At 47.1% G+C, this 27,589-nt stretch overlaps 1 protein-coding gene across 2 annotated transcripts; it reads left to right on the forward strand.

Moving 5' to 3' along the window:
* Positions 1 to 4,245: 4,245 nt before the first annotated feature.
* Positions 4,246 to 13,249, forward strand: uqcc1 (ubiquinol-cytochrome c reductase complex assembly factor 1). Of its 2 annotated transcripts, XM_088390781.1 has the most exons (9): positions 4,249 to 4,480; positions 5,611 to 5,685; positions 6,083 to 6,190; positions 6,270 to 6,342; positions 6,408 to 6,465; positions 6,613 to 6,721; positions 11,835 to 11,912; positions 11,985 to 12,098; positions 12,591 to 13,249. In XM_088390781.1, exons 1-9 carry the CDS (start codon positions 4,400 to 4,402, stop codon positions 12,723 to 12,725), a joined length of 831 nt encoding a protein of 276 aa, XP_088246907.1. In that variant the 5' UTR covers positions 4,249 to 4,399; the 3' UTR covers positions 12,726 to 13,249. The 2 variants fall into 2 exon arrangements, with proteins under 2 accessions (XP_088246908.1, XP_088246907.1); XM_088390782.1 differs by lacking the exon at positions 5,611 to 5,685 and having other exon boundaries at positions 4,246 to 4,480.
* Positions 13,250 to 27,589: the final 14,340 nt, after the last annotated feature.

Raw genomic sequence — 27,589 nt, forward strand, 5'->3', positions numbered from 1 at the left:
CCGTAGAAAGTGTTGTTAATGTGAGAAAAGCAGAGGAGGTAGAGAAAGCGGTGAAAATAGACGAGGAAAGAAATGAATACAAGGGCATTTATCCATCTTTGCATGATGTGACACACCCGAGTGCCCCCATCCTCGGAGTGAGCTATGTTGGACCGCCGCCGTACGGCGACCCCGGAGTAATGGCTCCGGTGGTGACGCTGGGTGGCAGGATGGTAGTGGATGTCGAGGGCGAAGGCGAAAGGGCGGATCAGAGTATTGTACAGTTGATTGAACAAGCAGTAAATAAAGAGAGGCGACGTGCCCGGGAGGGGGACACATCCCGCGTGGACACCTCCACCCCCGGTCCTAGCCCTCAACCGTCCAATGTGACGAAAGGAGAAAGCTGGCATAGACTTACGGCCGAGAATGAGGCGCTAAAAAAGAAAATTGATCAAGCCGATGAGCAGCGTAGACAGGAAACGCAGATGTTAAAATGGGCAATGGAGAAAGGGAGACGAGAAGACGCGAAGAGCGCGCGAAGACAGCAAGAGCGTCCACAGTGGGAAAGCAGCGAGGGTGAGGAAGAAGATGATGTTATGATGCAACAGAGAAAAATGTTGGAGTGCGCGAATCAGGACAGTAGAAAGAAGTGCAGACAGGGAGAGAGAGAGACACGGAGAAAATATAATTTGAGGAGTGGTCAGGGACAGATGACACAGGCCGAGGTGCAGAAAAATGAACTGATGTGTCCGCTGGTGACCACATCGGGCGGTCAACACTACGAGCCCATGGTGCTCCGTGATGTGACCGCGATGATGGAAAAGATGCCCCCACTTCACAGAGGAGGCAAGGTGTGGCTGAACAAATTTTTGGCTCTGATGAGTGGGCAGAGCTGTACACTCGGTGACATGCGCCAGATGTTGGCAGGAGCATGCTCTCTAGTGCAACTGCAGGCAATTGAGGAAGCAGCAGGCACAGCGAGACTGGGGAGGGAGGTGCCTGTCACGCCCGTGCCACAGCGCGCTCGGCCTGCACTTCACTCGGCCACACCCCTTTCGTTATCGTAATGTCTGTCACCTGCTTCCTCTTGTTACCCTGTGTATTTAAGCCCTGCCCGTGTGTTTCTCCCTGTCTGTGTCTACTGTTGTGTCCATTCCTGTTCGTGCCCAGTGTTCCTGTTCGTGTCATCTGGTTTTCCCTCGGTCTGTCTGAAGGCTCATGGTCAGAATTTTAACCCTGTCCAAGGGGACTTCATGTCGGTCAGTCTGTCTGTTTTGCTGGCCGTGAGTCTTCCTCCCGTCTGTGTCGTCGGTTCCCCACCTGCCTCCCTTCCAACTCCTTTTCCCTGCAATAAATCCTGGTTCAAGCTGCATTTGGTCGCCCTGGCTCAACTCCTTCCTGACAGAAGACACCGACCATCACAGCGACCAGCGCTTGGACCAACCGTTGCCGGCTCCCGCAACTGCTGCATGGTCGCCAAGGAGATGAGTTCAAGCGATGCAAGATGCACGGTTGCCCCCCCCAAAACAGATCCGACGGCGCGGATGTTGCGGCCGCCACTTGTTCCGGCGGCGCGGATCCAGCGGCTGTCACCCAGTCGGCTTCAACGGCGCATGACGCACGGCCGCCCCCCGATCCAGTCCCGACGGCGCGGATGCTGCGGCCGCCACCAGTTCCGGCGGCGTGGATCCAGCGGCTGTCACCCAGTCGGCCTTCGGCGGTGTGTGACGTGCGGCCACCTCCCCATTTCCTCCCGGCCCATGTTGGACAGTCTTGGATTTTTTCTTTTTTGGGACGTCGGGAGCCATCCCTTGTGGGGGGGGGTACTGTCACGCCCGTGCCACAGCGCGCTCGGCCTGCACTTCACTCGGCCACACCCCTTTCGTTATCGTAATGTCTGTCACCTGCTTCCTCTTGTTACCCTGTGTATTTAAGCCCTGCCCGTGTGTTTCTCCCTGTCGGTGTCTACTGTTGTGTCCATTCCTGTTCGTGCCCAGTGTTCCTGTTCGTGTCATCTGGTTTTCCCTCGGTCTGTCTGAAGGCTCACGGTCAGAATTTTAACCTTGTCCAAGGGGACTTCATGTCGGTCAGTCTGTCTGTTTTGCTGGCCGTGAGTCTTCCTCCCGTCTGTGTCGTCGGTTCCCCACCTGCCTCCCTTCCAGCTCCTTTTCCCTGCAATAAAACCTGGTTCAAGCTGCATTTGGTCGCCCTGGCTCAACTCCTTCCTGACAGTGCCCTTGCCACAAGTAGCAGCGCCCCTGTTTGAAAACATCAAATTGACTTTCCCACAACCCACCGATCTGGCCCCCACTATGTTTCCTTATGATGTGAAAATGTCACCTGCACAACATTATGTAACATGTGTGGAGAGTTGGATTGAAACCACAGGTCGACATCCGGCTCTCACGCACGAGGCAGAGGTGCTCTTCCGAACGGCGCTGCTGGATGGACTTCCGCCAGATGTGAAGAAGCAGCTAATGTCAGATCCTGACACTCTGGTTTGTGCCGAAGAACGATTTAAACGTCATCTTTTGCATCACTGCAGAATGTTCACTGAGTCACAAGCTAAAGTTGAAAACGAGACAGACGCATTATCTAAACAGTTGTTGAAATTACAGTTGGCAAAAATGCATGGTGAAGCTAAACAGTCTAAATCACAGAAAAAGGAAATGCAAATGTCACAGGCTCCTCAGGTGGTGGGGCGCGGAAGGGGCCAGTTCCGGGGCGGATACAGAGGCCGGGGAGGGAGTGCACCTGCTTACCCGGGGAGGGCAACATACAAGCCCCATTCAACAAACGCATGTTTCATCTGCGGCGAAACCGATCACTGGGCAAAAGCATGTCCACAGTATCGACCGCGCGGAGCCACCCGCCCAGTCGGAGGCCCGCCATACCAACCCGGGGCGCCGATGCAACAGGCAGGAACAGCTCCATCCGGTGGACGGCCCTGGCAACAGCCACAAACGCACGGAGGTCAGTATTACCAACATGATGATCTCTGGTGTGGACAATTTGAATAGGGCTGCCCGGGGAGCCAGGAAAGCAGTGGCCCGGCGGAGCCAATGCTTCATGTGACAGTGGAAGGAAAACCTGTGAAGATGCTGGTGGACACGGGAGCAACTTATTCATCAATAAACACTGCCCTTCCTGTATCCTCACTGTCAAAGAAAACAACGACTTTAGTCGGCTTCTCGGGACAACCACGTACTCTGCCTTTCACCAAACCACTTGAAACTGTGATCACCCGGACAGGGTGTAGACTGTGGCACAAATACATCCATTCCACAGACACTCCGATCAATTTGATGGGAAGGGACTTGCTGTCAGCCGTTCAAGCCAGAATTCTGTGTGGGCCAGAGGGAGTGATTATTCAATTTCCAGATGGCGTCAGCATCCAGTGCTCACAGCAGCTACAACAACATGGTCAGTGGCTGATGGCGCCCCTACCGGCAGAAGCAGAAACTGCAACCATCTACTGGGCCAGGCTGGAGCCAGAGACCCCTGCTGGTGGCGGCGTGTTCTCGACCTACCTACTGTGGAAGCCCTGGATCTGCTCACTGGCGCCATACCACCCACCTGTTGATCCTTTGCATTGCACTCTATATCATGACCGAAAAAGTGATGATGTATATCGGGATTTGTTTGAAGAAATTGAAGGGCACATGTGGGATTTAACTTCATCATCCATTTTGATTGGTAAAGAGGGAGTCGCAGCGGCAACTGAATTGACATATGAACAAATGCAGTGGTTCAAAATGACAGAGAAAGGGGTGCCACACATTTCGCTGGCTCTTGCCCCAGGACACGAGGCCAGACAATTGGGCTGCTCCCAAAGTTTGTGTTTTCGCCCCAGCCCAGTTTTTTTAGTTTTTCCTTGCCCTCCTGGAAGTTTAAGATAAGGGGATGTTCGAAAATAATTCTTAATTTTTTGTACATGTTAAGCCCTTTGAGACTTTCCTGTGATGTAGGGCTGTATAAATAAACTTGACTTGGCTTGACTACTAATGGGCGGATCAAACCTGTGATATCGAAACACTGATACTCTTTTTCGAATAGGCCTCTTTGGCACAGGTGATTCGCTCGGTACCTTGAGCTATGACGAAATAAAAAAAAGCATTGCAAAGAGAAAATAAGCTGCTGAAAGCAAAGAAAGAGCGAATGGGGAAAAAAAGAAGGAAATACAGTAAAGGTAAAAAAAAGAGTGGAACGTAAAGAAAGAAGGTAAAGGAAGAAGAAAATTAGGTCAGGCGGACACTTCTATTGGCGATGTGGACTTTTGTTGCCGATCGGACGCAATTGCTAGCGGACACTCGACTGGTTAAGTTGACATTGACTACAAGCGTCGCCGGCCGGTAGAGACGCTGAGCAGTTTGTAGCCTTCGAAGGTTCGGTTTGCCTCTACTGGGGCTTCTTGCGGGTCATGTGGGTCCTGTGGCTCGCGTCCCGGCGGCCGCTACAGTCTGCCGCCAGAACCGTCGGAACCGACCTCCTGTGCCACAAGGTTAGCCTAGCTGAGCTTCGCTTTTCCACGTAACACGCGGCTGGAACTTTTATCGCCACGATTCCCTTGATTTTCCATCAAAGCAATCCGGGTCAGGTCGTTGCCACAATTGGCGTCAACGCGGGTGTAATTGAAATAATCAGAGATGTTGAAGTGAGGCAGTGGCACTATGTAGCTCAATATAAAAGATGTAGACGTTCATGCGCGTCGAATTTCAAAGGTCAGTCCGCTCATATCCAAGACGACTCATCTAACACAAATATCGTTTTCCTAGGACAAAGGTTCACAAAGTGACGACCCCTGAAACGCTGTGAAAATGCGGCATCCCTGACCCGTTTTGTTGTTGCTAGAAATCAATTTCAAGCTCTCGTAAATGACTTCATCTTTATTCTCTTGTCAGCAAACAGTTTTCATTTAAAAGCGTACTAAACTTTGATCTCGGCAACAATGTGCCCCCCGCCCCGCCTCGCCTCAATTACTGTAGTTAAGTCATTCTGGCCACTATTCGAAACAATAGGTAACCAAAAATCATGATTCGAAAACTACTTTGAATATTTAATACGAAAGCAATATAATGCACAAACGTTAAGTCATATTTTATGAATGTAGTAATAAACAGCAATAAAGGGGAAGAAATCTAATTTGTGCCGTGATTGGGGCAAAAGCAGGTAGTGTTGCAGATGAACAAAACACTTCGTAGCTTGTGAGCTGTTCCAAGGAGAAGTCGGGTCCTTGTTTCTGCGCTCCAGACGAAATTTGACGAGTCGCAATGAAGCAGCGCAACGCAACCATTGGAATGCCGCTTCTTCGCCGGCGACTGAAAAGAACATCGCAATGCCATCACGGCTCACCGGTTCCTGAGTGCTTAGGTACCGTGATGTCATCCTCGGTTGGTGGCAAAAAGATGGATGAGAAAGGGGTGCATTTGGCTGCTTCACTCCAATGCGAGAGCATTCAAATCACGGATTTACCTGATTGGTGGGGGTCGCCAGGCATGCTATTGTCCTTTGACTTGACTTCACGTCGATGACGTCAGCAATGTCAAACGCGAGCTGCTGTCGTGCCAGGTTGGAGTCGCGTCACAAGTCTCCTCCTTTATGTATGTGCATGTTACTCCGGTTTGCCGACAGGCAGCGTCCATCAGCAGGCCTCGTGTGGTCCCCTTGATGACGACGCGACGGCGCCCGCTGTACCTGAGCGCACAGGTATCGTCATCACAAGCATGCATGAGTTGAATGGCGGCAGGAAAGTTGGGACGCCACTTCAGATGGCAAACAGAGGTGCTCGCTAGGTGGTGACTGCATTTCATCCGCTTCTGGAAGCACAATAGTGTGACGGGTTCCTGCCGTGTGCTGCCCGACTGGCTCGCGTGCTTCAATTTGTTGCGATTGGCAGCCAATGCTTGTGTGTCTGCTCTGTGTGTGTGTTCAAATGAGATTCAGTCAAAAGTGAACAATGCAGTTGTCATAGGGCAATCATCAGAAACAGTGAGTGCGAGCATGCTGGCCAGGTCCCAGTCCCAAAATGGATGGCTGGGCAAAAAATAAATCCAGTAACGATATCAATGTGGAAAAAAAGTTGCCTTGTGTGTGCGCGTGTCAGACGTGCAGCGTGAAGGAGACGCTGGCACCCAGTCGGGAGGAAGTGGGCGGCTTCACCAAGCTGATTGAGGCCATGGGCTTCACAGGACCCCTCAAGTACAACAAATGGGTGAGTGAGTGTGTGTGTGGGGGTACCCGCTGTGGTTGACCAAGGCGAGATGTCGTCATGTCCTTTGTGTTGTGTGCAGAAAATCAAGATCGCGGCCTTGCGCATGTACACGTGCTGCGTGGAGAGGGTCAACTACGACGATTTCTTGGACAGTGCGTACAAAGCGCCGCTGCGCTCATTGACGTGAGCCGCACTAAGGCTGACGCTTTTGTCTCAGGGTGCTTGCTGCCCGACACACTCAACTCCTGGTTCCTGGTGGCGCAGCTGCATGTGTGGTGAGGCAGGCCGCTTGTGTCACAAACAGTCGACATGTCAACGCAGCCATCTATACGCTTGTGCACGCGTGTCACAAGCTAGCGATGTACAGCGACGTCTTGAAGTGCTCACTTTGACGGAGAGGCCACATCCTTGCTACCTGGCAGGATGTGTCTGGTGCGGATGCGTCAGGAGGGCCGGGCGGGCAAGTACATGTGTCGCTACGTGGTCCACTCCATGTGGGAGGACGTGGAGCAGCGCAGCAAGATCATGGGGGTGAGTGAGCGACGATAGCTGTTGAAGGCCACAGTCGTCCACGCTGCCTCGAATGTTTTGCAACGGTCTTGTGCGTCACAGCCCCATACCTCAGTTGGCCACTGCAATTTGTTTTCGTCGGCACAAGTGCAAAGTCGATGGGAAGGCATCAAGGACATCCCATAATATTAGAACAAGGCACAAGAATGCTGCGATATGGCGTTCAACTTTTTTCTTTTCAAGTCAAGTCAAGTCAAGTTTATTTGTATAGCCCTAAATCACAAACAGTCTCAAAGGGCTTCGCATAGCCAAAATTGACAATTATTCTCAAAGCATCCCCTGATCTTAAGCTCCCAAAAGGGCAAGGAAAAACAAAAAAAAAACCCTGCCATGGGGAAAATGAGAAACCTTGAGAAGGGACCACAGATGGAAGGATCCCCCTTTCAGGATCACCAGGTTGTAATGGATGCAGCGAGGGCACAAGTAATACATAATATGAAAATCAATGAAAAAAATGGATGATGTCGGAGGTGCCCTCGATTGTCCTGGCAGTGTCTTCAAGGAGGTTGAGCTGCAGTTTCTTCATCTTGAATTGGTCCCCGAGAATCCAGCTAGCCGCTATCAGCTTTTGAGCCACCTAAACCCCTCCCCAGCCGGGGAGGGGGTGGGCAGAGAGAACAAAACAAACAAATCGGCCACTACAAGTTAGTTAAAGGCCATCTCATAGAAATGTGTCTTTAAACGCGTCTTAAATGTTTCTACTGAGGTAGTAGTTCTAATATCCATTGGTAGGGCATTCCAAAGCTCTGGAGCCCGAATAGAGAATGCTCTAAACCCTGCAGACATTTTCTTGGCCCTCGGTGTAACTAAAAGACTAGCGTTTTGCGAACGAAGGTTACGAGACGGAACATAAGGAACGACTAGGTCGACGAGATATGAAGGCGCTAAGCCATGCAGTGATTTATAGGTTAGTAGAAGAACCTTGAAGTCACATCTTAAATGGACCGGGAGCCAATGTAATTTGGCTAATATTGGGGTAATGTGATAAAATTTTCTTGACCGTGAGAGCAGCCTCGCAGCGGCATTTTGCACTAACTGTAGACTTTTGATACTGGACTTAGGAAGACCAGAGAATAATACATTACAGTAGTCCAGGCGCGACGTGACGAACGCATGTATAAGAGTTTCCGCATCCCCGGTCGAGAGGATAGGACGAATCTTAGCAATATTACGAAGGTGAAAAAACGCAATCCTGGTTATATTCTTAATGTGTTTTTGAAAGGAGAGCGTTTGCTCAAATATTACCCCGAGATTAGTTACTGTATCACTCTGAGTGATAGTACGGTTATCTATAGTTATAGTGGTTTCCTTAAATAAGTGTTGATAACGAGTAGGACCAATTATCAACATCTCAGTTTTATCTGGGTTAAGACGAAGGAAGTTGAGAGACATCCATTGCTTGATCTCCGCAAGGCACGTCTGGAGATTACAACAGTCCCGCGGATCTGTCATCGATAACGGCATATATAATTGGGTGTCATCCGCGTAGCATTGAAAGCTAATATTATATTTACGTATTATGTCCCCAAGCGGAATCATATAAATATTAAATAAAATCGGTCCGAGTACCGATCCCTGTGGGACACCACACGTAACATTATAGAGCTCAGAGGACGTATTGCCATGGACCACTCGGTGCATCCTGTCTGATAGATAGGAATTGAACCAGCTTAGTGCTGACCCTGAGATACCAACACAACTTTTAAGACGCCCTAATAAAATATCGAAGTCTACAATGTCAAAGGCAGCACTAAGATCGAGTAGTAACAATACAGACGACGTATTTGTATCCATAGCTATGAGGAGATCATTAGTCACTTTAGCAAGTGCTGTCTCTGTGGAATGATTAGCTCTAAAACCAGACTGAAAAGAGTCATATCGATTATTAGCGACCATGTAATCAATAAGCTGCTGCGCTACTACTTTTTCAAGAAGTTTTGCTATGAATGGGAGGTTTGAAACTGGCCTATAATTACTGAGACAGTCCGGGTCAAGATTTGCTCGCTTAAGTAGCAGTTTAATAATAGCGGTTTTAAAGGCTGTTGGCACTATCCCAGAGGAAACAGACAGATTGATTATATTTAAGACGGACGGTCCTAAAATTGGAAATAATTCTTTAAGTAGTTTGGCTGGAAGCGGGTCGAGTAAACATGTTGTTTGTTTAGCCGCACTAACCAATTTTGTAAGCATTTCAAGGGACACGCTTTTAAAATTTGAGAGGGTTATTGCATGATCCCCAGCGCTAGTAACCGGCCGAGCGATTGGAATGGTATTCTTGATCTCGTCCCTAATGTACTCAATCTTTTGAGCAAAAAATTTCATAAACTCGTCAGCTGAGTGGAAGGAGCTATCGGGGGTCGGCTGGCGCAGAGTTAGCTTTGCCACTGTATCAAATAGGTATTTAGGATTGTTTTTATTAAGATTAATGACTTGCGAAAAATAACGAGTTTTTGCTAAAATAAGCGCATCTTTATATTTCAGGAGGCTGTCCTTCCATGCCTAATGGAAAACCTCAAGTTTGGTTAAACGCCATCTGCGCTCATGCTTTCTACATAATTGTTTAAACGTACGTGTTTCATCTGTGAACCACGGAGTTGGCCATCTACGGCGAGTTTTAAGACGTAGCGGTGCCACAGAGTCGATGGCTTTTAATAATGTCGCATTGAATTCATTTGTAAGATTATCAATGGAGCCGCTGTATGCGGGAAACATGGCGGTTGCCGGCGACAGTAACTCAAATAGCGCAGTTGCAGTCATGGAGTTAAAATTACGGCTGCTATAATTCTGATTGCTCTCTTGTCTTTGACAAGGAACTAAAATTTCAAATTTTATTAAGAAATGATCAGACAGAACAGTAGTGTATGGCAGTACTGCTATATTTGAGGTTGCTAGTCCCCGGGATAATACCAGATCTAAGGTATTTCCATTCTTATGCGTTGCTGCCTGTACAGCTTGCGTAAAACCAAACGTATCAAAGTTGCCGAAGTCAGTGGTTCTGACGGTGAATTCATGTGGATGTTGAAATCACCCATGATAACTATATTATCTGCATTTGTCACTAGATCAGCCACAAATTCTGAAAATTCATCCAGGAAGCCAGAGTAAGCCCCAGGTGGGCGGTAATTAACAAGATAGAATGACGGTCACACAGTGGATCGCACAATGAGAACTTCAAATGTTTTAAATACGTGAATTGAGCGAGGCCTAAATCTAAGCTCAGAATTTGAGATGAGGGCGACACCCCCACCCTTTTTTCGAGGACGTGCCACATGCGAGCTCACAAAATTTGGAGGCGAGGCCTCGTTAAGTGGCAGCAGTTCATTAGGTTTTAACCAGGTCTCGCAAAGACCAAAAACGTTTAGATTATGTTCCGTGATAAGGTCATTGACGAGAACTGCTTTCGTATGAAGTGATCTAATATTCATAAAACCGAATTTAAGTGTAATCGGTTGATCAGGGTGTGTATCTATCGAAAGATTTTTAAACGGGATGCGAGTAAAATTGTGTTCTCTAGGCCTAATATCACCTCTCAGAAGTTTATTAGGGCGGTGGGATGAAACGACCGTGGGAATTTGATGATGAATATTTGTTACACATGTGAAGTTATCTAAAACAGGCACCGTTTCATCAGCAAGACCGGTTGGGACGGAGTGATTGGATTTGTCTACTACCCCAGTAGAAAGTGTGTTTATGTGTACTGCAGCACTATTTAAACTGTCGCGCTCTAGTCTACACGAGGAGCTATGTGTATGCTGAAAGTCTAGCCTAGCGCTAGTTAACTTTAACTTAACAGACTCCAAACCCATCCTCACAGGTGGTCTAATCACCTGTGCCCTGGCCTCCTCTAGAGTGACCTGTCATGAGTGGCTCAAACAGTAATCTACATTCCTAGAAAGAGTGAAGGCGCCTTCACGGTTAGGGTGAAAGCCGTCCTTCCTCAGCAGGCCGGGGCGGCCCCAGAAGGATGACCAGTTATCTATAAAATACAGTTCCTGCTTTTTACAGAACCCAGCCATCCATCGATTAAGGGAGACTAATCTACTAAACCTCTCATCAGTGCCTCTCCCAGGCAGGGGGCCAGAGACAAATACTCGATGCCGACTCATCTTTCTGGCAAGATCACAAGTCCTCACTATGTTTTTCTTTGTGATCTCTGATTGTCTCATCCTAACATCATTGGAGCCGACGTGTATCACTATGTCCGAGTAGCTAGTGTTGGTGGAACTACGCTGTTGACTAGGCTTATTGCGAGTCAGCTCCCTAAGATTAGCTTCTATGTCGGGTGCTCTGCCCCCAGGAATACACATTACCGTGGCTGGATTTTTAAGCGTAATGTTTCGGGTAATGGAGTCGCCTATGACCAAAGTGCGAGGGCCAGTAGACCGAGATGACTTTGGACGGCTACGCGTCTTACCTGGCTCATCGCAATTAGCAAGCCGCTTGGGGCTAATGCTAACCGGGCTAGCGGGCTGACTACAGCCCGCGTCTGTGTCCGCCGCAACTACTGTTATCGCACTATTCTGCTCTAACTGGCGGACACGTCCCTCTAGCAGAGACAACCTCTCTAAGAGAAGGGTGCAGTTGGTGCACGAAGCCGTACATACCTCTTGGTCCGCTGCCATACTTTGTGTCCGAAGAGCGACGATTTGTCAGAACAACCCGGAAGTCCGGAAGCGACTTTGCACATAACGATGAAGCATGTATGAAGAGGAATGAAGGCCAAGGTGATTATGTGGGGTTGTAGTAAAGACAACGAGAAGCTCGTGAGAGCCTGCCTGGCTCCCGTCTGACTGGACTTTATAGTTATTTTAAAACTGAAGTCGATTCGCTCGGAGGAGCCAACGTCCTGTCTAGCCTCCTCTGAGGATTGTGTAATCACACGGCTGCCTATGTTGACAGGCTATGCAGTTAGACCATATGCCCTTTGCATAAAGGGCAAATGACAAGTTCTACTCATTGCTGTTTGTTCCCCCTGCGGGGTTTTTTGTTCTCATCCCAAACAAGCTTTTAAACTATTTTTTTGACAGATTAATATAAAATATATAGCAAAGTGATGCTGATGTTTGTATGGCAGATTGACGCCATTCATCGTAAGGAAGCCCTCAAAGCCATGACTGAGACCTTCTATGCTGCTTTGTTTGGATACGACGAGGTTGGTTGGACACGCAGGGTAGCTTGCTGGCTGTGCGTGCGCTTGGGTATTCACGTTGGTACGTGTGCGCAGGGCATCCTGTCCGACGACCACGTCCTTGCCGCCGCTCTGTGGAGAAATCTGTTCAACTGTCAGTGTGAGGACTCTGCCCAGCTGGAGCTCATGGTAGAGTACGTGCGCAAGCAGGTGTGTCATTTAGCCGTTGTGTCATTTCACAGGCTTGTTTCAGTCAACTTGCAGACGTTTTCATCCAACTCTCAGCCATCTTGCCGATGCTTACGCAAGCAGTGTTCTCAGATTTTTCTAAATAGTGATGCAAATGGCACTCAATGCCATTCATCGTCTGTGAATCAAACTTCACAGTGGTGACAGAATTATTTTCCTTCTTAAAGATTTTTTTGTTGTTGTTGTTTTTAATGAAGCAGATGCACAACCGTGTTTCAAGACTGGCAGTGGGCAAGGCCATTGGCCATTCCGGAACAGGGCAATATTATTTCTGAAGCGCATTTCATACAAAGGTGCTTGTAGGTCATAATTAAGTGTGTTGACGTTGAAGCGTGCAGCTTGGCGAGTCTTGCATCCGTTCAATTTGCCTTAAACCGTAATCTCCCTCACCCTCGCTGTGTCAGCTTGACATACGGCACTGAGGCTAACCCAGTGAGCGTGCTTGTTTTTCAGATGCAGTTCATTGACTCTCTGGACGGCGAAGACTTGCTTCTGACTGGAGAAGTCCAGTGGCGCCCCCTGCTGGAGGAGAATGCTCAGAGCATCCTGAAAGCGTCCACGCCCACATACAATGATGCTGGACTGTGACTTCCTGTCTGACAGAAACAAAAGAAACATCAACACTTGTTGGTTTTCACGCTGTAGACAAGCTTCTGTGTCTACGCCCTCGAACTTACGGAAGTGATGTCATTGCTCCTATGTCTAATGCAGCCAACTTGTTTTGACCCAGTGGCCCTGAGGATTTTTTTCAACGTTTTGGCTGATGCTTTCTGAAGTTCGCGTGTGTGCGTGAGTCTAGTGAAAAAGTTCTATCAATGACAGTGCCCTGTCTACTTCCGCATTCTGCAAATATTATGCAATTTGTCCTCGCCATGTGAATGGCAAAGACAACCATCGCATAGCTTTGGAAACTAAACATCGGCAATGCCCCTCTTTTGAATCACATTACTGGTGTCAGTATGAAACCTCATAGGCTGGCAAATTCCATATTTTTCCTCATATGTATAGTATTGCTCAGTCCAAAAGTGTTGTGTTAAGTTTGGGGGCGTCTTTCATTCGGTTCTTTTGTCTTGAACGCTCACTATGCTATAAGTAAATACCCGAAGCCTGCATTTACTCTCAATTGAAGTATTTCAGGGATGCCAGAAAGATTGAGACACGGCCGTGGAGCCGCCTCTGCTGGGTTGCAGAAGAAGGTCCAAGCCCACATCCAGGATTACTACTCTTTATAGTATGAAGAGATTCAAGAATTTGTATTTGCCATGTTTGAGTGTGCCAAACAAGAAATTTGACTTCGGTACATCACAGCCTCTGTTCAACATTTAGGTGACTAAAAACACTCAGGACGTGTGAAAAATGACAAATATTCTCAAACATCCCCTGATCTTAAACTCCCAGGAGGGCAAGGAAAACTCAAAATTCCAACTAGGGTAAATGAGAAACCTTGAGAAGAGACCACAGATGGGAGGATCTCTCTTCCAGCATGACCAGGCTGCAATGGATGCAGAGAGGACACAGTACAAATAGTGTAGACAATTAAAAAAATGGTGTGTGGAGAGCAGGATGTTATTGCACAGCAATGACTCTGAGACTCTTAAGAGTGGTGTGAGTTCATCAGAGCGACAGCCTGGGGGAAGAAGCTGTCTCTGTGTCTGCTGGTTTTGGCATAAAGAGCTCTATAATGCCGTCCGGAGGGGAGCACCGTAATTGCCGGACTATAAGCCGCACCAGCTAAAATTCAGGAATATTTCAGTTTTTTTCTTACATAAGCCGCACGTGCACACGAGTTTTTTACAAAGAAAGACAGTACATAGAAAGCCTTTTTAACGTTTTAATAACATACTTGAACATGTCTTTCTAAACATTGCCTGTGACGCAGCAGTCGTACCGCAGCAACGCGGAAGTGTGCACGCGAGTTATTAGCAAAGAAAGACTGGACACAAAGTTTTTTTAAAGCTTTAATAACATACCTTAACATTTCTTTCCAAACACTGCCTGTGACGCGGCAGTAATACCGCAGCAACACGGAAGTAACACAGCAAAGTCACTGAGACGTGGCGGTAACACAGCAGCAACACGGTAGCACAGCACTAACAGGGCTGGTTAAAAAAAAACATACCGGTAAAAGTAAAAAAAAGAGCCGTCTTCATCTTCCTCCTGTGCACTGAAACCATCGAAGTCTTCCTCCTTAGTGTCCGATTGGAATAGCGTTAGATATCCTTCGCCTCACACTTTCTCAGTCTCTCGTCGGTTTTATGCATTTCTTCGAGCGTGAAGAGGGTCTGTTCATGCTAATCTTATTCATGCACGAAGCGCTAAATTACATTAAACTAGCGAGCGACACATATAGCTTAAAAGCGGCGGTTTGTCCCCCATAATGACGGTTTGTGTATAAAAGCTTCCTGTCTTTGAGTGAATGCGGGTGTGTGCGTGATGCGCGAGACGATCGCGTCTTCTTCGGCGCATTATCTCTTCTTCGTCTCGCTCTTGCTTCCTGCTAGAGCGCCCCCTGGAGACCGAAGGCCGTAAAAATCCATAAGCACGCTCCAGAGTAGACACAAGATAATGTTGATTCCAATTATCTTTTCTGCAGTCCTGATTGTCCGTTGCAGTCTGTGCTTGTCTTGTTTGGAGGCTGATCCAAACCAGACAGCGATGGAGGTGCAGAGGACAGACTGGATGATGGCAGTGTAGAAGGTCTTCAGCAGCTCCCACGGCAGGTTGAACTTCTTGAGCTGTCTCAGGAAGTACAGCCTTTGCTGGGCCTTCTTCCGGACAGAGTCTATGTGGCCGGTCCATTTCAGGTCCCGAGAGATTGTGGTTCCCAGGAGCTTGAAGGTGTCTGTGGAGGGAATATTATTACTGCGGATAGTGAAGGGTGAAAGTGGTGAAGGGTCTCGCCTGAAGTCCACTGTCATCTCCACGGTCTTGAGCAGGTTCAGCTCCAGGTAGTTTTGGCTGCACCAGTGGACCAGCCGCTCGACCTCCTGTCTGTACGCAGTCTCGTCACCGTCCCGGATCAGTCTGATGAGAGTGGTGTCGTCTGCATACTCCAGGAGCTTCACAGGAGAGTCACCTGAGGAGAAATTGTTGGTGTAGAGAGAAGAGCAGTGGGGAAAGGATGCATCCCTGATGGGCACCAGTATTGGTGGTCCGGGTGTCAGATATGATGGTCCCCAGCCTCACACGCTGTCTCTTGTTGGTCAGAAAGCTGGTGATCCACTGACAGGTGGAGGCAAGCACCGTGAGCTGGATGAGCTTCTGTTGGAGGATGTCAGGAGTGATGGTGTTGAACGCCGAGCTGAAGTACACAGACAGGATCCTGGCGTACGTTCTTGGGGTGTCCAGGCGGTGCAGGATATAGTACAGTCTCATGTTGACCACATCATCCACCGACTGGAGGGGGTTAAGCAGGGGGCCCGTGACATCCTTCAGGTGGTTCAACACTCACCTCTCGAAAGATTTCATGACCACAGATGTCAGAGCGACAGGTCTATAGTCATTCAAATTGTCTCCGGAACATCTGGCGAACTTCCTCCGCGCAGATCTGGAATGTGGGCGCGGCTTCTGCAAGAGAGAGAGTAGGTGACAACGGTGATGGAGGTGTGGACAGAGCGGTTGTCGGGGGAGGTGAGTATGTTGATTGTGCCGCAGGAGGTCCTGTTGTGTGGGAGGACCTCAAACCTGCAATGAAACCTGTTTAGCTGGTTTGCAAGCCTTGGGCTCTCCACAGGACGGAGGGTTTGTTTCTTGAGGCCCATGATGCTCCGCAGACCTTTCCACACTGTTGAGGGATCAGGATTGGCAGAGAGGTGTCTCTCCAGGCTCTCCCCGTAACACCTCCTGGCTTTCCTGACCTCTTGGTTCAGTGTGTTTCTGGTCTGCTTGAACAGGTCCCGGTCGCCGCTCCTGTAGTACTCCTCCTTGACTTTGCACAGCCTCCTGAGGTTCGGTGTAAACCAAGGTTTGTCGTTGTTGTACGTGCAGAAGGTCTTAGTCTGCACACACAGATCCTCACAAAAACTCATATATGATGTGACAGTGTCAGTGAGTTCATGCAGGTCTGAAGTTGCAGCTTCAAAAACTCCCCAATCAGTGCAGTCATAGCAGGCTAAAGAGGGGTGTCAAACTCATTTTTTTCTCGGGCCGCATTGTAGTCATAGTTTCCCTAGGAGGGCCATTATGACTGTCAACGTCTTCTATATACATACAGTATCTCTCTCTTCTTCAGCTTGTCCCGCTGTAGGACGTTGCCTCTTGAACCTTCCTGCGAAACAGCACTCTGTCTTCTGCTATTCTGCCAGCTTCTGTTGTTGTCGTCCCCAACCAGTCCTGTATGTCTTGCTCCCATTTTCTTGTTGGTCTTCCTCTTCCTCTTTTACTCTCCATCTTTGTTTCCAGAATGTGTTTTTCAAGTGACTCATGGCGTTTGATATGCCCAAAATATTGCAGTTTCAATTTTTTCACAGTCTGCAGCAGTACTGGTGATGCAACTCCCATTCGTGTCAACACCTCGCCATTTGAGATCCTATCAATCCACGATATCCGCAGAATCCTGCTGTAGCATTTCATTTCGAAGGCGGTGATCTTTTTGCTGTCAGTACTTTTGATGGTCCACGCCTCACAACCGTAAGTTGCAATTGGAAATATTGTACTTTTTAGAATTCTCATTTTTGTGTCTATACACTGTCCTTTCCAGAGCTTCTCCATCTTTTTCACTTTGGCAAATGCCATTGCCAGTATTCTCCGTATTTCTGGGGTAGTTTTTCCCTTTGCTTCTATTCTGGCTCCAAGATACTCAAAATGACTGACCCTTTCTATTTCTTCATCATCAATCGTTATTACCGCCTTCTCTTCACACTTGTCCGTGTCCATAATTTTCGTTTTCTTCACATTCAGATATAGGTCTTTCTCTTCGCTGTGTTGTTTGACCGCCCTGATGAGATTTTCCAGCCCTCTTGGAGTAGTGGCCAGCAGTGCAGTGTCGTCGGCATACCTTAGGTCTCTGATGGTCAGCCCCTGCATTCTTGCTTCGTTGTATTCACATCTCCTATGGTCGTGTTCCACTTCCCTCATGATTCCTTCAGTGTAAAGATAGGTGTGGTGAAAGTATGCACCCTTGTCTCACTCCCTTTTTTACTGGGAACCATTCTGTTGTTCTACATTCGAGTTGTACAGCTGATTGTTGGCCCTTGTAGAGTGATTTAATCAAGTTAATCAGATGTGGCTGGAAGCTTTTTAGGATTGACACAGTCAAAGGCTTTTGAGTAGTCTATGAAGCATGTATGAAGATTTACATTCACTTCCCGATGTTTCTGAATCATCATTCGTAGATTGAAAATGTGGTCTCTCGTTCCTCTGTTTTTTCTAAATCCTGCTTGTGTTTTGCTAACTTCCTCTTCCAGTTTACTTTCCAGTCTTTTCATGATAACTTTGAGTAGTATTTTACTTGCATGGCTGATAAGCGATATTGTTCAATTGTAAGTCTCCCTTTTTTGGTAAAGTTATGAAAATTGCCCTTTTCCAGTCAGTCGGCCACAGTTTTTTTTTGCCATATCTTTGTGCACAATTTATGGTATACCTCTACTCCTTCTTCTCCACTTGCTTTCAACATTTCTGCTTGTATGTTGTCGCATCCAGGACTTTTTCCTTCTTTAAGGGATTTGATAGCCTATTCGATTTCTGATCTGAGTGGTGGTAATTGTGGTTCTGTTTCTGGTTCTATCTGGTCCAATACTTCTTCTGCATCATTTTGTGCGTACATCCCCTCATAGTACCTCCTCCATCTGTCCACAATTGCCTGATTCTCGGTTTTCATCCTTAATTACCCCAAGACCGGGTTGAAAATTTTTTGTGAGACTCTTTATTTCTTCATACATTTCTCTGCTTTTGTTTTTTCTCATATGGTCCTCAATTTTCTGGCACTTTTTAACCAGGTATGTCTTCTTATCCTCCTTGCACATTTGCTTCACAACTTTTGCTATTGCTTTGTACTGTTTGCTCTGTAGTCCATAGGATTTCTTTGCTTCTTTTCTTTCGTCGATCTTGTTTAGTGTCTCTTCTGTCATCCAAGGTTGTTTTTTGCCTTGTTTTTTCTTTAGATGTTTTTTAGCTGTTTCCATTAATATGTTTTTTGCCTCATTTTCAATGTCGTCCGGTTCTTTTTCTTCAATGTCAATCAGCAGTGCTTGGAAATGGTTTCTTGTATCTATGGTGAAGTTCTGATCTGTGTCTCGTACATCGTAACGGACAGGTCTTGTTGTTGTCTTCTTACACTTTAATTTCAGTTTCATTGTTCCTATGAGAAGTTCATGGTCTGTGTCACAGTCAGCACTTGGTTTTGTCGTGACATCTTGTATTATAGATGACCATCGCTTTTCAACCATGATGTAGTCAATTTGATTTTTTGTTTTTCGATCTGGTGATGTCCATGTATGCAGCCTTCTTGGATGTTTCTCAAACATTGTGTTTTTAATTGCCAATTGATTTGAGAGTGCAAATTCAACAAGTCTAGAGCCTCTCTCATTTCTTTCTCCTAGCCCTGACATTCCGATCAGTCCATCTTCCTCACTGTTTTTTTTTGCTTCCGACTTTGGCATGTAAATCTCCTGAAATGATTAAGATGTCCTGCCGTTCTTTGTTGTCTACTTCTTTTTGTAAATTCTCGTAGAATTCTTCGAATTCTTCATCTGTTGCTTCAGACGTTGGTGCATATACTTGTATCAATGTAATATCTTTTGCCTGGCCCTTCAATCTAACTGTTATAATTCTGTCGTTAACTGGTTTGTAGCCTATGAGACCTTGAGCTGCTGCTCTTGACAAATATATTGCCACTCCTCCCTGGCCTGCCTTTTCCCTGCCTGAATATACCATGCGACCACCGCAATCTGTTGTAAAATGTCCGCTTCCTGGCCAGCGATGCTCGACCAGCCCTAGGATGTCTACTCCGATTCTAACTGCTTCCTTTGTGATGGTGTTCAGTTTACCAGCTGGCATACTTCTTACGTTCCATGTTCCCAGTTTGTGTCTCCGTTTAAGCCATTTATTCCGGTTGTTTCTCATTCTAGCACAATCAGGCGTTCTTCCTTCATCAGCTTGGGTGGTACTCCTCCCGGTGTCAGGCTCTTCCCCAATACACAGGAGAGACTCATCTCGCTTGGGGGTCTCACCACTGAGTCCCATATCGTTCTTCGCGTTATTTGCATTCATGGTTCAAGCTTCCATGGCATCGTTTACTGGTAGTAGTTTGCCATTGCTTTCTACCAGAGCAGTGACCATACTGGACAGGAGTCCCAGCCATTGTACCTACATTAGTATCTTCTGCCCGGCACAAAGAAATGCGAGACCAGTTCTGGCGCTCCCCCAGCTGCTCCCCCACTTCATCCGTCGCCTGCCTGCCATGACTTTACGTAACCCAGATGGGGAGGCTAAGCGGGTACTCGGCCTTGCCCAAGGGCCTCCCGCAGACTAGTGGAGGGAAGGAGGCGTCTTACTTCTCCTGTTGACAGGTGTTGACAGGTGTTACCTTCCAACTACCTGTCCCACTACATACAGTATAGTTTACACAAAAACCTGATGAATAACTAATTTTGAAGTCAGAGACTAGTAAAAACTTCAAATCGTTCAAAAAGATGAATGGTAATACAAATTGCTAGTGAAGGAATGGAGTCGAAATAGAAAAAATCCTGCCTAGCTACAAAAACAGATATGCTCAAACCTCATTGAATAAAGTACATAAGCAGACAAGTATATTCACATATTAAATAAATAAAAGAAACATTTTAAGCATATAATTATACCTACACACCAAATCATTAAAGAAGACATAACTAGACATTTTTATATAAGTGGTGATGAGAAAGGTTTTTATAACTTTATGATCTGATATATTTCTGAGCACTTTGAAATAACAAATGACTTTTGATATATTGCCTAAATAGCTTAATGACCCTTAAGGAACTGTGTAATGCATGCCTGATGTTTTTTCTCTGAATCATGGACACGGCCAGAGTCGTCTTGACCGTTCAGTACTTGATTGTATCTTGTGTTTTGACTAATGCTAGACGCCAGTTTTTGATTACTACTGAACACTCTGCACAGAGGGAAATAGTTTGCCTAACAAAGAAAAGATACGGTTGGAAGCATGATTAAACTAAGAATAAGCAAAGACATGATGTATCAAAAGAACAGCAATAGATTAATGATGTCACAGCCAAAAGCTAACATAATTTCGTACAAAATGACAAAATTGAAAGAATGAGGTACGACAGTGTATGTCCAAGATTGGAGAAGAATGTTCACAGGAAGGTCACGTGGAGATAAAACCAGCAGGTGCCAGAGGGAGCCAGCCAAGGACTCGGCCAAAGATGATCGCCAAGGCCGAAAGACGGGATGGAAGACAACAGCCCCCACACACATCGAATCGCCCATAACCAGCACCCACTCCCATGGCGAACTTGCCCCACCCCAAAGACTCATCACCCATCAAAGCTAACCAAAGAACCTTGAACGTTGCCTTTCTGAATGGAGACTTTCCGCTCTTGAAGGGCCCAGCGCTGTATTGTACTTTCCTGAAAACAGAGTTTTTTGAACAAGAATTGTGATTGAACTCAACCAACCTGTGTAAATCTAATTTCTGCTTCAGTGTCTTAGCATTTTCCTAAATCTGAAGAAATCAAACAAGCACGCAGTGAGTAAATTGGATAACAGGTGATTGGCAATGGCTTTTGCTGTGAGGCGCAGATAACGCGCTCCCTAAATTGTGGACAAAAATCCAACAAAGTGTGTGTATTTAAAATTGTAAGGCTTGCACGTATGTGTTGATGTTTTGCTAGCTCGTTTCGGAAACTATATCGCCTAATATGGAGCCAGGCGGTCAAAATGTTATAATGAAGCATTCGTGTGATGGATTATAGATGCCGTTCATTTTTGTAATTGAGATTGTTTACTCAGACTTTTGTCATCATAAATTATTCATATTGTTAACGTGTCATTGTAATTGAATTTGAATTATTTTTATTGATTTTCACCACATACAGTGATACCTCTACTTACAAATTTAATTGGTTTTGTGATCGGGTTTGTAAGTAGAAACATTTGTAAGTAGAAGCAACATTTCCCATAGAAATCAATGTAAAAGTAAATAATGCATGCCGGACAATCCCAAAAGTCACACTTTTTGCTCTATTACCTTGTGTAAAACACACAGAAAACCAAAATAACAGTTTTGTTTTTGCTTTTTCTAACTTTTATAACAAAAAATAAATACCAATTTATTTTTGGCCTCTTAACTTTGCTTGGGGAGGGGGGAACCTGTTCTAAATTCCTACACTTGCTAAAAATACATCCGAGAAGACACAGAAAAAGTCAGGTTTATATTTTATTGTATGCTTCCACGTACGCCTTGCAATGTGCTCACGTACTTGTATTACTTTTTGGTGTAATTTTGAGTTTTCCGACTGTAGGGGTGGGGTCGACTGTGGGGTGTAGGGGTCGATCACGATCGACGTATTGGGCACTCCTGTCCTTGACGGAGGCATCATTGAGCAGGTGTGCGCATCGCTGTGGATCTCCAACCTTATGGTGGCGCAGAAGAAGACAGGTGGCCTATGTCTCTGCATCAATCTCAGGCAGGTGAACAAAGCGGTGATTCCGGATAAGTACGCGCTGCCCACAACAGAGGGGCTCTCAGCCAAGTTTCACAGCTCAGCGGTCTTCTCAAAGCTTGGTCTCCGCCAGGGCTACCTGCAGGTTCCCCTGCACCCAGAGAGTTGCAACTTCCCCGCTTTTTTTACGCCCATATGGGTCTTCAGGTACACGCGCATGCCTTTCGGACTTAGCTCCACCCCCACCTGTTTCCAGAAGATCATAGCCACTATCTTCGCTGGCATTCCAGGCGTGGTTGTGTACCTGGATGATAATGTGGTTCATGGAGTGACGTCAGCCTTACACGGCGACCGCCTTTCCAAGGTGCTCGATGTTCTCTCCCGCCACAACCTCACGTTGAACGCTGAGAAATGCATCTTTTCTGCGTCCACCATCGAGTCGGATCTGTCTTGTGGCTTGGCCCCTCTTCATGCAAACTTTGGCAAAATGATTTGCAGTCCCACAGCTCCTACAGTTTTTTCCAAACGCTGGGCAAAAATCACGCCCACGCCTGTGCGTGTTGCCGCAGAATCTGCACGTAGCGCTGTCATATGTGTTCGGGGTCTGATTTCGAATTCTGTCCGGACGCTCCTGCCTGGGCAGGGGACGTGGTCGCGGGCCATCTATTGTATGCACTGTCTCTGGAGTCCTGTCCTGCGTGATTGCTTGTATCCTCGTGTCTGTCATCTCTGCCGTTCTGCATATATCTATGGCCGATATGCTAGTGTGAGATCTTTTTGTCTGAGCAGCCGGCGGCGCACATTTTCATCACTCACACCCAGCACCAGTCAGTCTCCGATCCAGTCCTCTTTGAGTTGTCCGTAGTCACATGAAGCATCTTTCTTCCTCAGTTTTGTTACGAACGCATCAATCGGCTCCCATTCCTCTTGCTTGCAGTTTCCAAAAACAAATCTCTCGAATATGACGTTTCTAGCTGGTTTGAAGTACTCCTCCAAAGCATCAAGAATAACTTTTACATCCTTCCCTTGGTCTGCCGTGAGTCCCAAGTTATGCTTGTATATGTGACGACATTCATTACCCATTACTCTCTGTAGGGTTGCTGCTTGTACTGGTGACTCTTTCTCTGATAATCCCGTTGCCAGTAAATAGTCTTCAAATTCCGCTCTGAAATTGTCCCAATTGCTTGCGAGGTCGCCGCACATCTTCATCTCCTCCGGTGGCGGTATATTCGATGCCATGGTGGGTGCTGTCGCTAGCCTAGCTGGTTGCTAACTGCCGTTTCGCTCGTCCTTGCTTGCTGTCCCGCTTCTCCTCCTTTCACTGGCCTCGCAGTGAAGCACAGCGCTGTCCAGCTAAACTGTGGTCGGGTCCAGTCGCTTCTGACACCATGTTTGTGTGTATATACCGTATTTTTCTGACTGTAAGTCGCGTTTTTTCTCATAGTTTGGGTGGGGGGGGGGGGGGTGACTTATACTGAGGAGTGACTTATATGTGAATTTTTTCACGAATTTTTACAATTAAAAAAAAAAGCTCCTTCCACTCAGCTGACGAGTTCATGAAAAGTGAAACCGCGATAAACGAACCGCAATGTAGCAAGGGATTACTGCAATTTGAATTTCAAGTGACGTCAGCAGTGCGGCGGTTGTTTACATACAGGACAAAGATTCGATCGCGGGATGACGAAGATGACGAAGGGCCCCGCATACTACCGGCATCATTAGCGGCTTTGTTTGTAAGTGACATGGAGGACGAAGTGTTTGAATGATTTAATGATTTGAAGTGACACAGAAGGTTTGAAAAGCTATTATGGCTTTTACGCACAACACTGTTGACATAAAGGACGATCGATGGATTTAATGATTTGGAGTGACACAGATGGTTTGATAATATTATTGCTTATATAATAGTTATTTGATATATAATTTATATATATCGTTATATGGGCCCGTGGAATATTTTGAAGTGCAAGCGCCATCAGCGGCACACACGCGGCCGGCATTGTTGACATAAAGGATGATCGATGGATTTAATGAATTGGAGTGACACAGATGGTTTAATAAACGCGTTGTTTATGTAATAGTTATTTGAATGACTCTGAATGTTACGTCAGGCCCGTTCTCAGCTTTTTGTTTGTGTTTATGTCACGTTAGCATACCTATTGTTTGGCCTGTTGTTGCTCGTTCATGTCTGTTCTTGGTGTTGGATTTTGTCGAATAAATTCCCCCCAAAATGCGACTTATACTCCAGAGCGACTTATGTATGTTTTTTTTTCACGTTATTGTGCATTTTAAAGGCATTCACTTGCAAGATTACCTCCCACTTCAAAGACAGCAGAAATGCACGGAGCCTATGGCAAGGCATTCAGGCCATCACCGACTACTAGCCCGCGCCGCAGAGCTGTGAGGGCAACATCTCTCTGCTCAACGATCTGAACCGCTTCTTTGCTCGCTTTGACGCTCAGAACAGCACTTACTCGCTGAAGACCCCTCCCCCTCCACACGAGCAGCCCCTGTGCCTCTCTGCCGATAGCGTGAGGAGGACGCTTGCTGCTATCAACACCCGTAAGGCGGCAGGCCCCGGCAACATCCCAGGTCGAGCGCTGAAGGACTGCACTGAGGAGCTTAAGGGTGTCGTCACGGACATCTTTAACATTTCCCTACAGCAAGCCATCGTCCCATCATGTTTCAAGGCTGCCACCATCATACCTGTGCTGAAGAAAACTGCCCCATCCTGCTTCAATGACTACCGCCCCGTGGCACTGACACCCATCATCATGAAGTGCTTTGAGCGGCTTGTCATGACACACATCAGATCCATTCTCCCCCCCACCCTTGACCCCTTCCAGTTTGCATACCGAGCCAAACGGTCCTCTGAGGATGCAATCTGCTCTGCCCTCCACTCAGCCCTCACCCACCTGGAAAAAAAGAGACTCGTATGTGAGATTGCTGTTTGTGGACTTCAGTTCTGCATTCAACACCATTGTATCACAGCGACTCATCTGCAAACTCGACGAACTGGGACTCAGTACCTACCTCTGCAACTGGCTACTAGACTTCCTCTGTCAGAGGCCTCAAGTAGTACGTGTTGGCGACAATATCTCAAGCAGCATCACGCTGAGCACGGGAGCCCCCCAAGGCTCCATTCTCCGTCCGCTGCTCTTCACCCTGCTGACGCATGACTGCACTGCAACCTACAGCAACAACCGCATAGTGAAATTTGCTGACGACATGACTCTGGCGGGTCTCATTACCAAGGGCGACGAGACTCAATACAGGTCGGAGGTCGACCTTCTGACCACATGGTGCAGGGACGACAACCTCCTGCTGAACGTCAGCAAGACCAAGGAGATTGTTGTTGACTTCCGGAAGGGTTACACCCAACACCTGCCACTGACCATCGACGGTGCTGTGGTGGAGAGAGTGAGCAGCACCAGATTCCTGGGGGTGCACATCAGTGAAGACCTCTCCTGGACCACCAACACTGCATCACCGGCGAAGAAAGTTCAGCGCCGCCTGTACTTCCTGCGGAAACTCAGGCGAGCAAGTGCTCCACCAGCTATCATGACCACATTCTACCGTGGCACCATTGAAAGCGTCCTCTCCAGTTGTATCACTGTGTGGGGTGGAAGCTGCACTGACTGCAACATGAAGGCCCTGCAGCGCATAGTGAACACAGCTGGTAGGATTATTGGTGCTTCACTCTCCTCCCTGAACGACATTTACACCTCCTATCTCACACGCAAGGCGACCACGATTGTGAGTAATGTAAGTCACCCCGCTCACACTTTGTTTGATTTACTGCCCTCTGGGAAGAGGTACAGAAGCCTGCGCTCCCGCACCAGCAGACTCACCAACAGCTTCATACTCCAGGCTGTTAGGATCCTGAACTCTCTCCCCCCTCCACCCTCGGCTGCATGACGTCCTGGCCTTTTGGGCCATGTTGGCTGCCTTGCACTAGTCCTCCTGTACTTTTGCGCTATATTCTGACTGTCTGCTGTATGCACAATTGCTCCATTTTAACCATGTTGCTCTTATTTATTTATTTATTTATTTATTTATTTATTTATTTATTTATTTATTTATTATTTATTCATTGCTCTTATTATTCATTGTATGTGCCTTCATGTTTTTACTTTTTGTATTGTTTACTTCAATGTTTTGTTGTCCGTGGACTTATATAATATAATATAGATATATATAATATGTGATATGTCTTGTCACTGTGAGATAGTGGGAAGCGCAATTTCGATCTCTTTGTGTGTCTTGACATGAAGAAACTGACAATAAAGCAGACTTTGACTTTGATTTTATGGCTAATGCGACCTATATTCCGGGGCGACTTTTAGTCCGAAAAATACAGTACGTATTGATAAGAGTGAGACCGAGGAGTATAGCTGGTGCTCAAGTCTGTGTCTGTATTCAACTGTCGCCTGTGCGTCATGACATCACACAACACAGCATAACATCTTTAACAATAGTACTTCTATGATGTGTTCCATGGTTTGCTCCTCTCCACAAACACACAGTGGGGTGGGGCTAGTGCCCCATTTGTGAAGGCTGGCCAAGCAGGGGTCATGTCCAGTCCTGAAACGATTGAGTGTGGACCACTGTCTTCTTGAGAGGTTGGTGCCAGGGACCTGATGGTTGGGTTCTGGCACCAAGTGTTTATTTGGGACCTTCTTGGACTCCCATTCCATTTTCCAAGCCAACTGGATGGTGAAGTCGGTTGGTGGGGTGTTCTTCCAAATTGGTCATCTGGACGGGAGTCGAACAGTGGGTGGGTTGTAGATGTCTGTATAGATCGGTCTTTGATCTTTTGAAACATCTTATGAGTGGCTGCTTCTCGCCGGATATGTGTGTGGGGGGATGTTTGATAGGACAGGAAGCCAGGGGAGTGGTGTTGAGCCGACAGTCCCAGTTATGGACCTCATGGTTGTGTTGAGCTGGGTGTCCACATAGTGAGTGTGGGGGGGACCTTGACCAGACAGGGGCACAATATTCAGCTGCAGAGTATGCAAGGGCCAGTCCCGAGGTGTGCAGTGTGGACGCCGCTGCCCCCCATTTCACACCAGCAAGTTTGCAGAGCTGGTTGTTCCTTGATTTAACTTTGGCTGCCATCCCCTTTAGGTGTTCCTTAAAAGATAGGGTCCGGTCAAGGGTCACTTCAAGGTAGGTTGGGTTAGAGGCGTGCTTCAGCTTGAGTCCACCCAGGTAGATGTTTAGTTCTCTGGCAGCTTCTGCGTTATGGAGATGGAATACGCTGGATACAGTTTTCGCTGGGCTTGGCTTTAGGCGCTAGGTTTTACAGAACTGGTCTAGTTTGACAAGATCTTCTGTGAGCACCCGTTCCAGGTGGTTGAAGTCTGGTGCTTGAAATGCCAGACAGATGTCATCTGCATAGATGAATTTCCGGGATTTGGTGGTGGGTAGGTCATTTAGGTTGAACAATGTTGGAGCTAGGACTGAGCCTTGTGGTAGCCCGCTTGTCTGCCTTCTCCATGCACTCGTGTTCTGACCAAGGTGAACTCTGAACCTTCTGTTTGTCAGCAGAGTTTGTATTATTGCCGTTGCCAAGGCAAGGAGCGCATTTGTGAGTTTGAGTAGGAGGCCTTTGTGCCAGACATTATCATAGGCAGTTGTGAGATCAAGGAACACAGTCCCTGTCTTCAGTCTGCTCTCGAAACCATTTTCGATGAAGGTGGATAGGGCCAGTACTTGTTCTCCTGTGCTGCGGTCCTTGCGGAAACCTGCGTGATCCACACAAAGAAGTTCCTCTACTCCTGGCGAAATACGTTGTAAAAGTAGTTGTTCCAAGATTTTGAAAGGAACGCTGAGTAGGGAGATTGG

This window comes from Syngnathus floridae, chromosome 11 (genome assembly GCF_059516105.1).
Source record: "Syngnathus floridae isolate MCC-2025c chromosome 11, RoL_Sflo_1.0, whole genome shotgun sequence".
Classification (NCBI taxonomy): domain Eukaryota; kingdom Metazoa; phylum Chordata; class Actinopteri; order Syngnathiformes; family Syngnathidae; genus Syngnathus; species Syngnathus floridae.

Coding starts and splice junctions, on each gene's coding strand:
- uqcc1 (XM_088390781.1), top strand. CDS start 4,400: ATGTGGGTCCTGTGGCTCGCGTCCCGGCGGCCGCTACAGTCTGCCGCC. Junction 6,343..6,407: donor CTACGACGATTTCTTGGACA/GTGCGTACAAAG, acceptor CTTTTGTCTCAG/GGTGCTTGCTGCCCGACACA. Junction 12,099..12,590: donor TAGAGTACGTGCGCAAGCAG/GTGTGTCATTTA, acceptor CTTGTTTTTCAG/ATGCAGTTCATTGACTCTCT.